We start from the raw sequence: 13,448 nt of genomic DNA, 5'->3' as shown, positions 1-13,448 counted from the left end.
AGGCATCCAGTTTACAGGATCATTAGAATGTGAAGCACAGTCCTTCAGCTGTATGCCTTTAAACTGCCACACAAACGCATCACAGCAATGTTCAGGTTGTAGCTGAAAATTTTCCAGTGCACTGCTGGGGCTTGAAATCTATGCATTTTAGGTAAGCCCACTAAAGTCAATTCGTTGTTGAGGTTACTGCTAAGAACATGGTCTGCTTGAAAACAGAATATATCACTGATTATCTCGTGTTGGAATCCCCTCCTTGTGCAGATAATTACCGTGTATGCGAAGCTGCTTTATTCCATAATAAGGAAGGTGGGCCTGGATTACCACAGAAGAGGAAAACTCCTGCAGAAATTGTTGTCAGAACCTGTATTCTTTCGAGATGTTCTCAGGTGAGGTGTTCTTATATAAGTGGGGTCCACTTATAGGTTAGATAGTCTTAGTTTTTAAGATGGTTATAGAAATATTAGTAAAAAAAATCCAAGTATATACAGAAAATATGCAAATATATTGAAAGTTTTTCCAAATGGATGGGGAAAACATCTTTTTGCTGACTTCAAAAATTATTTGATGAAAATGACATCTTAATTTTTTCCTTGTTATAGCAATCTACGGTAAACTTCACAACTTGGAAATGCATTTTTCCATGAATGAATCTATGAAAGTTGTTTCAGAATTTAAAGTTCAGTGACACAGTGGTTACTCCACCTACCTTTGGCAACTTGTTATGGAAAACTTGAAGGAGGACTGGCGAGATGGCTCAGCAGGTAAAGCTGTTTGCCACCCAAATCTGACCTCCTGTATTCCATCACCAAATTGAACTGTGACACAGAAGGACTAACTTCAGAGAGTTGACCTCTGAACTTCCCTCTCATGCTGTGGGTTTTATGTGCCAACACTCACACACATAGCTGCTACTTCAGTCAACGCCAGTGTGCTTTTAGAGCTAACATCTTGCTACATTTCTGAAGGTTTCTTTTGTTTGCTGCCTGGAAGTCTTCAAGCTGTCTTATCGAAGACTGAAGAACATTTTCATACAGAAATTCAAGAATAAGCTTCAGTTATTAAACAATGAGTCTCTGAAAATCAGGACATGATTTGAATTAGTTACTTTTTCTCATGCCTTTTACACTTATGTGTGTTTGTTGGCCTCTGCCACAATCACTGTCATCAGGTCTGACCGCAAGCACATTCACCCATTATTTTACATAGGGTGTCTATGTCACTAATTGAACACCATGCCCAAAAGCAACCCGGGAAGAAAAAGGTTTATTGATTACTCTTAAATATCCTGAGTCACAGTCCATTGAGGGAAGCCAAGGCAAGGACAAAAATGGGAAGCAATCTGGAGGCAGGACCTGATGCAGAGGCCATGGATGAGTGATGTACACTGGTTCTTCAGCTTATTTTTTTAAAACGATTTATGCATGTATTTTATATATGTGAATGCCTTTTTATTTTTTTATTTGATATTTTCTTCATTTACATTAAAAATGCTATCCCAAAATCCCCCTATACCCTCCCCAGGCCCTGCTCCTCAACCTACCCACCGACTCCTGCTTCCTGGCCCTGGTGAATGCCTTTTTAAAATGCACATCAGAAAATGAAATCAGATCCCATTATAGATGGTTGTGAGCCACCATTTGGTTTCTGGGAATTGAACTCAGGACCTTTGGATGAATAGCCAGTGCTCTTAACCAATGAGCCATCTGCCCAGCCACACTCCACCAATTTTCTTAGGGGCTCTAGGTCCATCAGCCTAGGAATGGCACCATGCAGAATGGAATGTGTCCTCCCATCTCAATGACTTATTAAGAAAATGCCCTGAAGTTTTGCTTTCAGCCTGATTTTCTGGAGGCATTTTCTCAATTGAGATTCCCTGGACTCAGATATCTTTAGCTTGTTTCAAAGTTAAGTTGATACAAAACTAGACAGCATACACTGAACACTCTCTACAGCCTTTTAGTTTCTTTCTTGATGCTGTGACACAATACCTGGCAGAAACAAGGAGGGGAGTTTTGTTTGTGCTCATGTTCAGAGATCTGTAGTGTATCACAGCAGGGCAGGCATGGTGGAATGGCACAGTTAATAGCAGTGTGGTGTATAGCAGTGGCTTCTCATGTCCTGGCTGACTTGGAAAGAGAAAGGCCAGAACCATTTCTAGACTATAACCTTAAATGACACTTCTAATTATCCACTTGTGCTAGGAAGGCTGTGTTTCCTGAAGGTCATGTAGCCTTACCAATTACTACCACCAGCTAAGGAACAAGTGATCAATGGCACTAATTGAGTCAAGAATTGACAAACACTCTCAAGTTTGCAGAAATATCTTCTGTATCACTGGTAAGGATATAAGCTTTTACATCATGTATAGGAGTTGTAACAGGCCCCAGACCTTAGCACAACTAAGACCATGCTAGAAACACCATGCTGACCTTAGAATCCAGCTTGTAGACCCCTACACATGCAAAAACTGGCAACAAAGGCTTAACCATCAAACACCTAGGACATAGTTCGTGAATCCAGGAAAGCCCCTAAATGTATTAGCCTTGCCTTTTTACTTCAATAATTCTGCGTCTTGATAACTCTTACTGAAAACTGAAATGTGTCAGCTCAAGATATAGTTTTTGTGCTTAAAAATCCAACGTCGGGCTAGAAAGATGGCTCAGTGGTTAAGAGCACTGGATGATCTTCCAGAGGTCCTGAGTTCAGTTCCCAGCAAAATCATGGAGGTTCAAAACCATCTATAATAGAATTTGATACTTTCCTCTGGCATGCAGATGTACATGCAGATAGCATACTCACATACATTAAATAAATATTTAAAGAATTGTCCAAAGTTAGTGCGACTCAGGGCTACATGATTTCCACAAGTTCCTGATGGAGCTGCTGACCAGAAGTACAGACATTCTATTGACCTTTAAAAGTGTCCATGAAAGATGGGTGTAGTGGTGCACGCCTTTAATCCCAGCACTCGGGAGGCAGAGGCAGGCAGATTTCTGAGTTCAAGGCCAGCCTGGTCTACAAAGTGAGTTCCAGAACAGCCAGGGCTATACAGAGAAACTCTGTCACAAAAAGCAAAAAAAAAACAAAAAAAAAAAACAAAGTGTGAGTGGTCGCTAGAATTACTACACAACAGAAACACAGTGGAGGGGAGGCTGTGCAAAGAGTTAAAAACAAATCTAACAAATGGCCCAGGTAATACCACCCCTGGGTATTTACAGAAAAGGAATCCAATTCATATATTAGAGACATATTTGCCTGTCAGTGTTGATTGTAGCACACTTGTACATGGCTCTCATTTTGCATAGCCAGAATATCTAGTTAGAGTTCCCTAGAGGAAGAAAATTGATTCAATGAATATCTATGGAGACTCTATCTATCTATCTATCTATCTATCTATCTATCTATCTATCTATCTATCTGAATAACTGGCAGGCTGTGGTCATGTAGTACAGTAATAGTACAATAATGGCTGTCTAACACCAGTTCTGTAGCTATTCAATCCATGTGGCTGTTTGATCTGGTCTTCAGTATACATTGTATGGAATCCTGAAGAATGAGGCTGTCATGCCAGTAGAGGAATGAACTGGATAGCAAGTGCAAGGACAAGCAAGCAAAGAAAAAAATGCTTCCTAATCCACATTCTTTATAGAGACGGAAACAAGGAGGTTTGGCCAAATTAAAGGTAGATCTTCCCACCAAAGAAGATCCAGATTAATGTTCAGTATGTGTACTTCAAATGAGTTAGTAACTTTTAATTAAAAAAAACCCCTCACAGGTGTACCAAATAAATTGTTTTAATTAATTACAGATGTAGTCAGGTTAACACCAAACACATCTATTACCACAGTCCACAGCAGCTACATTAGGGAAATAGCCTTAGTGTCAACAGCAGAGAAGAGTAAAAAGGAAATGTGATGTGTAAACAAAATGGGAAATTTATTCATAAAAATGAAATTATGTAGTCGACAGGAAAACAATTTAGTGGAGACTATCATGCCTTAACCAGGCTCAGTAAATTCTATTTTCTTCCATGTATGTGTCCTAGATCATACTTCTATAAGTGAAATCCTGCATGAATATGATTCATAAATTTGGAAGAAAATCCCTGTAGCATAAGAATGAATATGAGCTGTGTTGAGAGTTGAGAAATATATAGGTTTATGGAATTGGAAGGAGTGTGTGCTCAATATTCAGTATATAATTCAAGATATACCATGTCCAGTGAATGAAAAACTCGAAAATAAATTTAGGACAACTGTAGACTTTTCTAAATTGATTTAATGTTAAATAACTATTTCTTAAGTTTATGTTCGTATAGAATATAATAAAAACAAAATCATCACAGTTAAGAAAAACAATAAACTAGCCAACTTAACATTACATGGCAATTTTACTAACTATTAAAATTCATATGGGTATGTTTTTTTCTATCTATATACTTAGTCTCCTATATTCCTACACATGTACTTATGTATATATATATTTATATATTTTTCATTACTTTTATATATCTGTATCAGTGACTATAATTCTTCAAGTAAATGTCGAAAAGCACTTTGTTGCAATAATCTGGCAAGCTCTTACATTGCATAGCCATAATATTGAGAAATTTCCATATCCCTCTCCCTCTGAAGGAAAATCTGCAGTTTCCCAGTAGAGGGGTTCTTGACAGCATTTTCACGCTCTTGTTGGGCACACCTCTTCATGGCCTCCCTCTCTGGCCTCTGCTCTTTTGTGATGGGTTGTGAGACAACTGGTCCCAGAATGTCGACTTTCTTCCATGGAATGGGTTGGCGGCTGAAGTCATGCAGCAGATATTGGGTTTGAGGTTTGGGAGGTGATGGTACCTTGTTCCTGGCAGCAGAAACAAGCTCTCTCTGGAATGATGTGTTAGATGATGCTCTGGAGGGTACAGGCCTCGAGGTGGCCACCTGGAGCACAGCACTAGACTGGTTGGGGTTGGTTACATTAGGTCCAGTGGCACTGGAGGAAATTGGAGGAGCTGGCTTGGCAGAGGCTATCAAAGATGTGCTCACAGGAGGTGGTTGGGCTGGCCTGAGTGTGGTAGGTTGAACTGAGTGAGAGTGAGGCTGCACAGGGTAAACTGTAGTGGGCCTGTGTAAAGCCAGGGAAAGGGGCTTTCTAGAAGCAGGTCTGGATTGAGGCTTGTCCAGAGTTGGAAAAGGCAGACGCACTAACTTGACCTTCCCAGCTGGGGGCAGCTCATACTGGGATGGAGATAGACAATCTTTGTCAACACTGCTCTTTGCTCTCTGAAACTTCCCTGGACTTTTGGGAGGACCCTGGCCCTCACATGGCATGTTTAACACTGTTGTAGTAACTGAGCCTGGACCTGGATCTTTGTTGCTGGTGAAGGTTTGCAGACCTCTGAAGGAGGAGATGCCAGTTTTCTTCTCACTCTTCTTCCCCAGTGGGTGGAAGACCTGCACAGACTCCAGCATGTGCATTGCAAGGTTGGTTCGAGGCTTCTTGAAGCTGTTTTGACTGAGCTCAGGTGGTTTTCTCTTCCTTTTGGTCTTGGAGATGGAGGGCTCCTTTTCTGCTTTGACTCTCTTCCTTGACTGCTTAAGCTCCTCTGTTTTCTTGGATTTATTCTCTGGCCCACTTGGTCTTTCTTGCCCCTGTTTTCTAGCTCTTCTGTTCTTGCTGGGGGGCCCTTTGGGAGCTTTGCCTTCTGGGTGCTTTGCCATGATGTCAATAGCCCTGTCACTGGCCCCAGCAACACCCACAGCCCCCTCTCCCTCCACCAGGTCCTGGTGCTGGTTTTGGCCTGAGGAGACCCCTCAAGAAACTCAAAGGATTTATGTTTGTTCTTCCTCACTTGGTCAGAGGGGCCACTGGTGACTCTCCAGTTTTCACAGGACTGACCTTGGTCTATGTCTGTGAGGGTGTTTAGGAGTTGGGGAAGTTTAATGTCTGCCCCAAACCTCGTGATGTCTTTAAAGACGAAGCTGGATCCAATCTCATTCTCTAGCCCCACAAGCTCTTTAGGACCCATGCTGATGCATCCCAAATGAGCCTTATCAGAATCAGGCTTCTGCCTGAGGCTCTCAGTGTCAGTGCAGTGCAGAGGCTGCTGCAAGTCAGGGTGTTCCAAAGTCAGGATTGGCGTGTCTTGGTTTTCTTTTGTGCCCTCTTTTATCTCAGGCATGGTTTTGTCCTCAGGTTGTTCCAAACTTGGAGCTGGAGGCAAGGCCAGGAACTCTGAAGGACTGTGGATGGGGGCTGTTAATGCCCTGTCCCCGTTGACAGCTGGTGGCCTTATCTGGGAAACCTTGACACAGGAGTTGCAGAGTTCTGGACTCTGCAGCTGACAGTGTGTCTGGCCTGAAGGTGGCAATCCCAGGGACATCTCCATTTGAACCACTGGAAAAGAGTGAAGGAAGAAGTCAGTGCCTGGGGTCAATGAGATGCTCCTCACCCCCAACCCCATTTCATAGGACCATAGCATTTGGTCCCTGCAGCAGTGGGAGGACATTCCTATGAGCTTTTGATGAAGAGCTTGGATGCTACCTCTGTGGGCAGATGGATGGTGATGGCTCTGTTTCTGCAGACCACTGCATGTAATGCTTTCTCAGAGATTTTTATTTTCCTTCCTGTTTGTGTGGTTTGTGGAGGAAAACCCTCAGTAGGTCAGTTAACAAATTACGTGGACGTGTGCTCCTCACTTTCCTTCCCCTTTGTCTTTATGAAGAGCACCTCTCATGTTCGTGGAACTTTGCTACTAGGTAGGTTGTCTGGTCCATAATTTCCAAAAACTTACCTTACCCTTTGAATAATGTCGTTACTCAGATGACCCCAGAATCTTGGTTTTTTATGTAGGTTTAGGTATCTAAACCCACCTAGGCAGTCCTGCAAGGCAAGCATTTAAACAACCAGCAATTTTCTCCAGTCCCATGTTTCACAATGTTATAAGTGGAAGGGAAAATGGTATGAGAATTTGAAATTGTTGGGCTTGTGTGAGACTCAGTAGTAGAGAACATGTCTACATGATCTTATGTTCTTGGACATGGGTACCTCTGCAGTACTACAGCAAAAGAAAAAAAAAAGCAAAACAAACAAACAAACAAATAATAAAGGAGCAGGCTTAGCCAAATTAGAAATGGTACCTTGACTATGCCATACTCTCTCTACAATTTTAAGTGTCAGAAAATTCCAGGACAGGTGCTGAGAATCTGGGAGGAATTCTTCCTCCAGGACAGATTCTGAGCTACATTGCTCTGGAGGATTTCAACTCATGGAAAATCCCATGTTACCAAAACAAGTCCTCAGTGTCTTCTAGACACAAGATCTATAATAGGTCAGGAAGGAGTCTATTGCAGTATATTGGTTGATAGGACGGATTATTCTGTATAGTTAGTTACATGTGTGACTATGGTGTGCTCCATGGATATCATTTAATACAGGATGGATGCTACTCACTGTGGCCTTGCATTCTCTCTTTTGATAGAGTCTAAAGGTGGTGGTGGAAAGCCAGAGCTATACTTAACCTGTCAGGAGACTCATTCTCCCTCTGTGTGGACTGTCCACTACTAAAAGATAGAGGTCAAATTCTTTGGAGTGCTGATCCCACTACTTCCCTCCTGGATCTGTACTCACCGGGAAGACCGTTGTCTGGCATGGACTGAGCAGATGTGGAATAGGAGAAGGCAGAGGTAAAAAGTGGTATTTGGATATTCCTTGGCTGAATCTCCTTTAGCACCATCACCATCTCTGGTTGGAGCGCAGAGGTCTGACTCCCAGGGTAGGACACAGAGCCATGGGGCTGCAAACACTGCCCAAATTCTCCAGCTATCAGAGGGCCCAGGTTGTTGTGCTCATAGTAATAGACCTGGCTGCCCTCCGGGTAGGAAGGTGCCAGGCTATATCCTTGACTTGGCATATGCGGTGGTGTGACCTGGACAAAGCTGGCAGGCAGTGTTGGATAAAAAGGAACTATGACATTGGGATCTAAACTTTTATCACACTGGTTTGTCACAGCCAGGGAGGAGAGTGTAGTGTCCTGGTCAATGAGGGTCATATTGAATTCCTGGAGTTCATCTTCCCTCCCTTGAGTGCTTCCAGTGCAATCCCACTTGAGAGCACCTGGATAGGAGGGTGCCGAGGTAGAAATCCTGCCCTGCTCTGTTAGCACTGTCAGCATGGTTGTGCCAGCATGTGGGTTAAGATAGGCATTACCCATGAGCGGCTGGAGAGAAGTACTGGATGCTGATAGTAGAAGCCATGCTGAACTCACATCTGGGGTGGAAACCCTGGAAAAGTTGCACACCCTTCCTGCAGGCTGTATGGAGTTGCTCAGCAGAGGCAGAGAAGGGTGCAGAGTTCTTTCTGTCCCAAAGTAAGGTGAACTTTGGAAATTTTCTGTAGAGAGGAAGAAGACAGTGGGAAAATGGTGAGGTTGATGTTTTCTAGGTTACTGTGGGGAGCAGTGCTATATCCAGTTTGTACTAGCTGTGATTGACTAAGACTGAAGTTTTCTCCAGCATCCCAATTGCAAGTGCTCAGATTGATTCTTGGCACTAGCCAGAATGACACTCCTTTGATGAGCTACCTGATTTTCCTCTGTGGGCATGGAATTCCTGGTTGATCTGGTTCAACCTTAGCTCCAACGTAGACATATTCCTTCTTTGCCCTGCTTTGTCTTGTTCTCATACCTGCTGTAACATTGCCTCCATACTCTGTCCTACAGTAGCAGTGTTTAGAGGTAGGAGAGCCTTAGATAGCTTCTCAAGCTACTGCCTTTTCCCTGTGCTGTGCACATCTATGTAAAGAGACATGGACTCTTTACTTAAGAGTAGGCTGGACTTGAAATCACAGAAACCAACCTGCCTCTGGATCTGACATGCTGCTTTTATACTTGATAACCAGGACCACCAATCTTATCTATACTCTGTGGGTATTTTTGTTTTTTAAAAAGTACATGTCAGGTAGTTTGTATATGAATATTTTATTTACTTAATTATCTTTGCTACCTCCTCCTTTGTCCCTCCCACTCCTGTAACTGATGACATCTTATATAAGTATAACTCTTAAACACCTGTGTGTTTATGACTTTATGTATACAACCTGCTACTCACATTTTGTGGTGTGTACATGTGTTTAGGGCTGACCCTTTGGGATTTGGTAACCTATTAGAAGGTTGATCCCTGAATAAGATTTACTCTTCCTCTGTTCCTGTTAATTGCCTGTAACTCTTGGAGAGGGGAAGCCTTGTGAGGATTTCCCACCTCTGTCAGTTAGTGTTGTACAGAGAACAACTGACTATGGAGTTCTCAGCCCCAACTAATAGTATCCAACAAAACCAGTGCATACAAGAATCAGAAAACTCTGCACAAGATGTGGTAGATTGTAAAAGGTGGGAACCAGAGTGGGATAATATTCTCTATATATGACAGTGAACTTGTGCCGAGAGGAATCTTAACAATATGGTTGCCTAAACAAGGCTTGGGAAATGAAAGTGCCTTGAGCCTTTTGATTTAAAATGTGTGATTCTCTGCAACATTCTGTCCCAGACTATCTTTGTGTTCTTTTAAGTTCATCTCTGCAGGTTTGACTCCTTCTATTTCTCTGTTTTCTATCCCTTCATCTTTAATCTTTGGATTTTTTGTCCCACAGTTCTTGTGAATCTGTCTTTCATGTAACAGCTTCAATATTTCTTTCACTAGAAGAATTACCTTTGCAGAGTCTAGCCCCCTCTTAGTCTCTCCCACATTCCTTCTCTTTTAAGATTCAACAGCACAGAGCACAGACCATAGTAACACTGTAATCTCTCTGAGGTGAATAAAGAATCAGTTGAGAGTAAACTACGTGTCTAAAGTCACATTCTTAGTAAGAACAAAAGTTAATATGTCTTTCAACGTGAGATATCTATATCCATGTCATCCCTAGTATTCTATAGATTTAAACATATTTTAAAAATTAGGAAAGATGTGATCAAAAATATTTGAAAGTAGCTTTCCTTACCTGACATATTTAGGGGAGCTCTGTATGGGGAGTAACAGTACTCCACCCCACAATTGAGCTGGATAAATGGTAGTCTTTGTCTGATATGCTGACCAAACCAGCGAGTGTGTCCAGTATCAAACAGAGCTCACTGGTCACTGGTCACAGGTTACCTGTAATGATCCAAATTTGTTTACAGGCAGTACCATGGAAACCCCAGGATTCCACTAGGTGCTGGTAGGCTAAGAGGAGTATGATGTCATAAATCAGTCAGCAGCCAATGGGAAGGACAGATTCTGAGCTGCTAGACAGGATTGAGTGGACAAGATAATAGAGAAATAGTATCCCTGAATGCTGAGATAGGTGCTGGTGAAAGGAGGTAATCTTCACGTGGCTGTTCCTTTTGCATTGCCTTTTAGCTGAGGAAATCATATCAGTGTTTCTTACCAGATTCATGGACTGGTATTAATAACGTGCATATGATCTGTCACATTCCAACAAAATGTATCCCATCAATACACATTAAACATAGGGACAGTAGCCTTGGGCAGGAAGGAGAGGGTCACCTAGGTTGAGGCAACTAGGTTGAGAAACAGTTTTTGAGTTGTGAGCTGTCTGCATCTGTCCATGAACAAAGGAAGAGATCAAAGGGCTCCTTTGTGACTATGTTAAAGGGCAGGGCTAAGTTCATTGAAAGCACCTTGTAGCACCTTGAAAGACTGTGTCTCTTTTCAGGTTTCTTGTCCCAGAGTCTTTTTTTTTTTTATTCTTTATTTGTCTATTCTGGCCTAGGTTGGCCTCAGATCCCTGTTCTCTCCTTTTCATCCCTGCTTTGTAGCCTTTGATCCTTGGACCAGCTTGCTCCTGCATCCTTACACTAGAGTGTGATAGCACAGTAAATTTCTAGACACAGTAGTCTTGATTTTGTCTGACAGATGCATGTAACATGGGTTCTTCACTTATCAGCAAACAACAGAAGGACAGATGATGAGGCTGACTGCATGTGTTGCCTCTTTCAGCATTTGTTGCTGTTCTTCTGCCCACGTTCTGCTTCCTCTGGATATTTTCTCTACTCTTCTTTCATTTTCCAGAGACAGGTTTTTCTCTTTAACTCATGTTGTTTTGGAACTGACTGTGTATCTCCCTCCAGCCTCAGACTCATGGACATTCTTTATGTCCATGGCTTTCTCTCTGTAGAATCATGATTGTAAGCTACCAAGTCTGGGTGTCTTATAAGGAGAGTGGCAGTTACTTTAGCTTCTTCCTCCTTGCAACAAACTCTGAAGAATCTTGGGCTTCTAGCATTGTCTGCCCTGCTTGGATCTGAGACTGCCTAAGGCAGAGACAGTAGAACAGGTAGAGAACAAAAGAAGGCCTTAGTTTGTACAGGGTGTTGTACCAAATGGAAAAAGGATGTACTGTTGGTATTTTGGTTTATTTTTCAATAAAGAAACAACCTTTTCACCATCTCTGGGTAGTTCATGCACAGAAATGCACCTGGTATTTTGTTGATACACAGAGAAATCTGTGTCTTTCTTTGTTTTATCCTATGTTGCACCTCATTTTTTGTCACTCCCTGGTAAGTTCATAGACTGTTATTTGACATATGTCTAATATGAATTTATACACATTTTGTATTCTATCTACCTCACAAAGCATTAACTAATACAACAGTGTTGACTAGTTTTTTATTAAAAGTGATATTAGAGCCATTATAACTGTGCTCCAGCAGTCACATGAGGTTCTAGAATGTTTACTCAGGGGTGTTTACTCTGAGCTAGTGCTGCTTCATTCACCTGCATGTCTAGTTCTGTACAAATGTCCCTCCATGTAGACATTGGAAAGTTGTTTAGTTCGGGACAAATTTCTGCAGTAATAATGTCATTTTCCACATGACGTCAGAAATGAGATTCACTCCTCTTCTGTCAGCTGTTAAATAATTTCACACATTTGCCAAGATCATGCTTGAAAGTATACGCCTGGTTGTAGATGGCACAGGGAAAAAACATTGTCCTTCTCTAGCACTGTAGACCGAAGATGACTATTGCCAGGACTCTGAAATTAAGCATATTGAGAGAAGAGATAGATGGAGACAAGGAAGGAGAGGAAGAAGGAAGGAGAAAGACAAACACAAGAAACACATGCACACACAGAGAAAAGAGGGGTAGATACAAAGAGAGAGAATGTAACTTGTACTTTTTTAATCTCATAGTTTCTGTTTGTTCATTTAAAATTTTGTACATTGATTCATTTAATTTTCCCTTTTAGAATGTATCCTAATTTTAGATTCATTTACCTCTGCATTCTTGCTCATTCCCAACCCCTCACTCCTCAGTTCCCATTCAGTTTGCATCTTTCATTAGGAAGGAACAGGCTTTACAAGGACAACAAACAAACAGAACCAAATGAAAGTATACTGAGAAGGAGGAAGTCTATCATTTCAAAGTGTAATATGACCAAATTATAGGAGTAAAAGAGGCCCAAATGCAGTCATCAAAATAAGAGACCTGCCAATCTGTGAGCATGGGAGATCTTGCCATCTTCTGAGATCTTCTTTAATTTCTTTCTTCAGAGACTTGAAGTTCTTATCATACAGATCTTTCACTTCCTTAGTTAGAGTCACGCCATGGTATTTTATATTATTTGTGACTATTGTGAAGGGTGTTGTTTCCCTAATTTCTTTCTCAGCCTGTTTATCCTTTGTTTAGAAAAAGGCCATTGACTTGTTTGAGTTAATTTTATATCCAGCTATCTCACTGAATCTGTTTATCAGGTTTAGGAGTTCTCTGGTGGAATTTTTAGGGTCACTTATATATACTATCATATCATCTGCAAAAAGTGATATTTTGACTTCTTCCTTTCCAATTTGTATCCACTTGATCTCCTTTTGTTGTGGAATTTCTCTGGATGGGACTTCAAGTACTATGTTGAATAGGTAGGGAGAAAGTGGGCTGCCTTGTCTAGTCCCTGATTTTAGTGGGATTGCTTCCAGCTTCTCACCATTTACTTTGATGTTGGCTACTGGTTTGCTGTAGATTGTTTTTATCATGTTTAGGTATGGGCCTTGAATTCCTGATCTTTCTAAGACTTTTATCATGAATGATGTTGGATTTTCTCAAATGCTTTCATCCGTGTCTAAGGAGATGATCAAGTGGTTTTTGTCTTTGAGTTTGTTTATATAATGGATTACATTGATGGATTTCCGTACATTAAACTATCCCTGCATCCCTGGAATGAAACCTACTCGGTCAAGAGGGATGATTATTTTCGTGTGTTCTTGGGTTTGGTTAGCAAGAATTTTATTGAGTATTTTTGCATGATATTCATAAGGGAAATTGGTCTGAAGTTCTCTATCTTTGTTGGGTCTTTTTGTGGTTTAGCTATCAGCGTAATTGTGGCTTCTCAGAATGAATTGGGTAGAGTGCTGCCTCTTTCTATTTTGTGGAATAGTTTGAGAAGAACTGGAATAAGATCTTCTTTGAAGG

General features: G+C 41.4%; 1 protein-coding gene and 1 pseudogene across 1 annotated transcript; both read right to left on the bottom strand.

Annotated features, from left to right (window-relative positions):
* The window catches only part of LOC147003313 (uncharacterized), a 169,623-nt pseudogene that overhangs the window by 14,902 nt on the left and 141,273 nt on the right, over positions 1-13,448 (bottom strand).
* Positions 4,581-9,991, bottom strand: LOC147003319 (uncharacterized protein C2orf78 homolog). Its single transcript, XM_085841105.1, is given in 4 exon segments — positions 4,581-5,785; positions 5,788-6,387; positions 7,621-8,382; positions 9,985-9,991. Coding segments are annotated over 4 exon segments (2,574 nt in total).

Source organism: Mus caroli, unplaced genomic scaffold (assembly GCF_978045245.1).
Source record: "Mus caroli unplaced genomic scaffold, Mus_caroli_1 scaffold_8, whole genome shotgun sequence".
Taxonomy (NCBI): Eukaryota; Metazoa; Chordata; class Mammalia; order Rodentia; family Muridae; genus Mus; species Mus caroli.
This window is presented reverse-complemented; position numbering and strand designations above follow the sequence as displayed.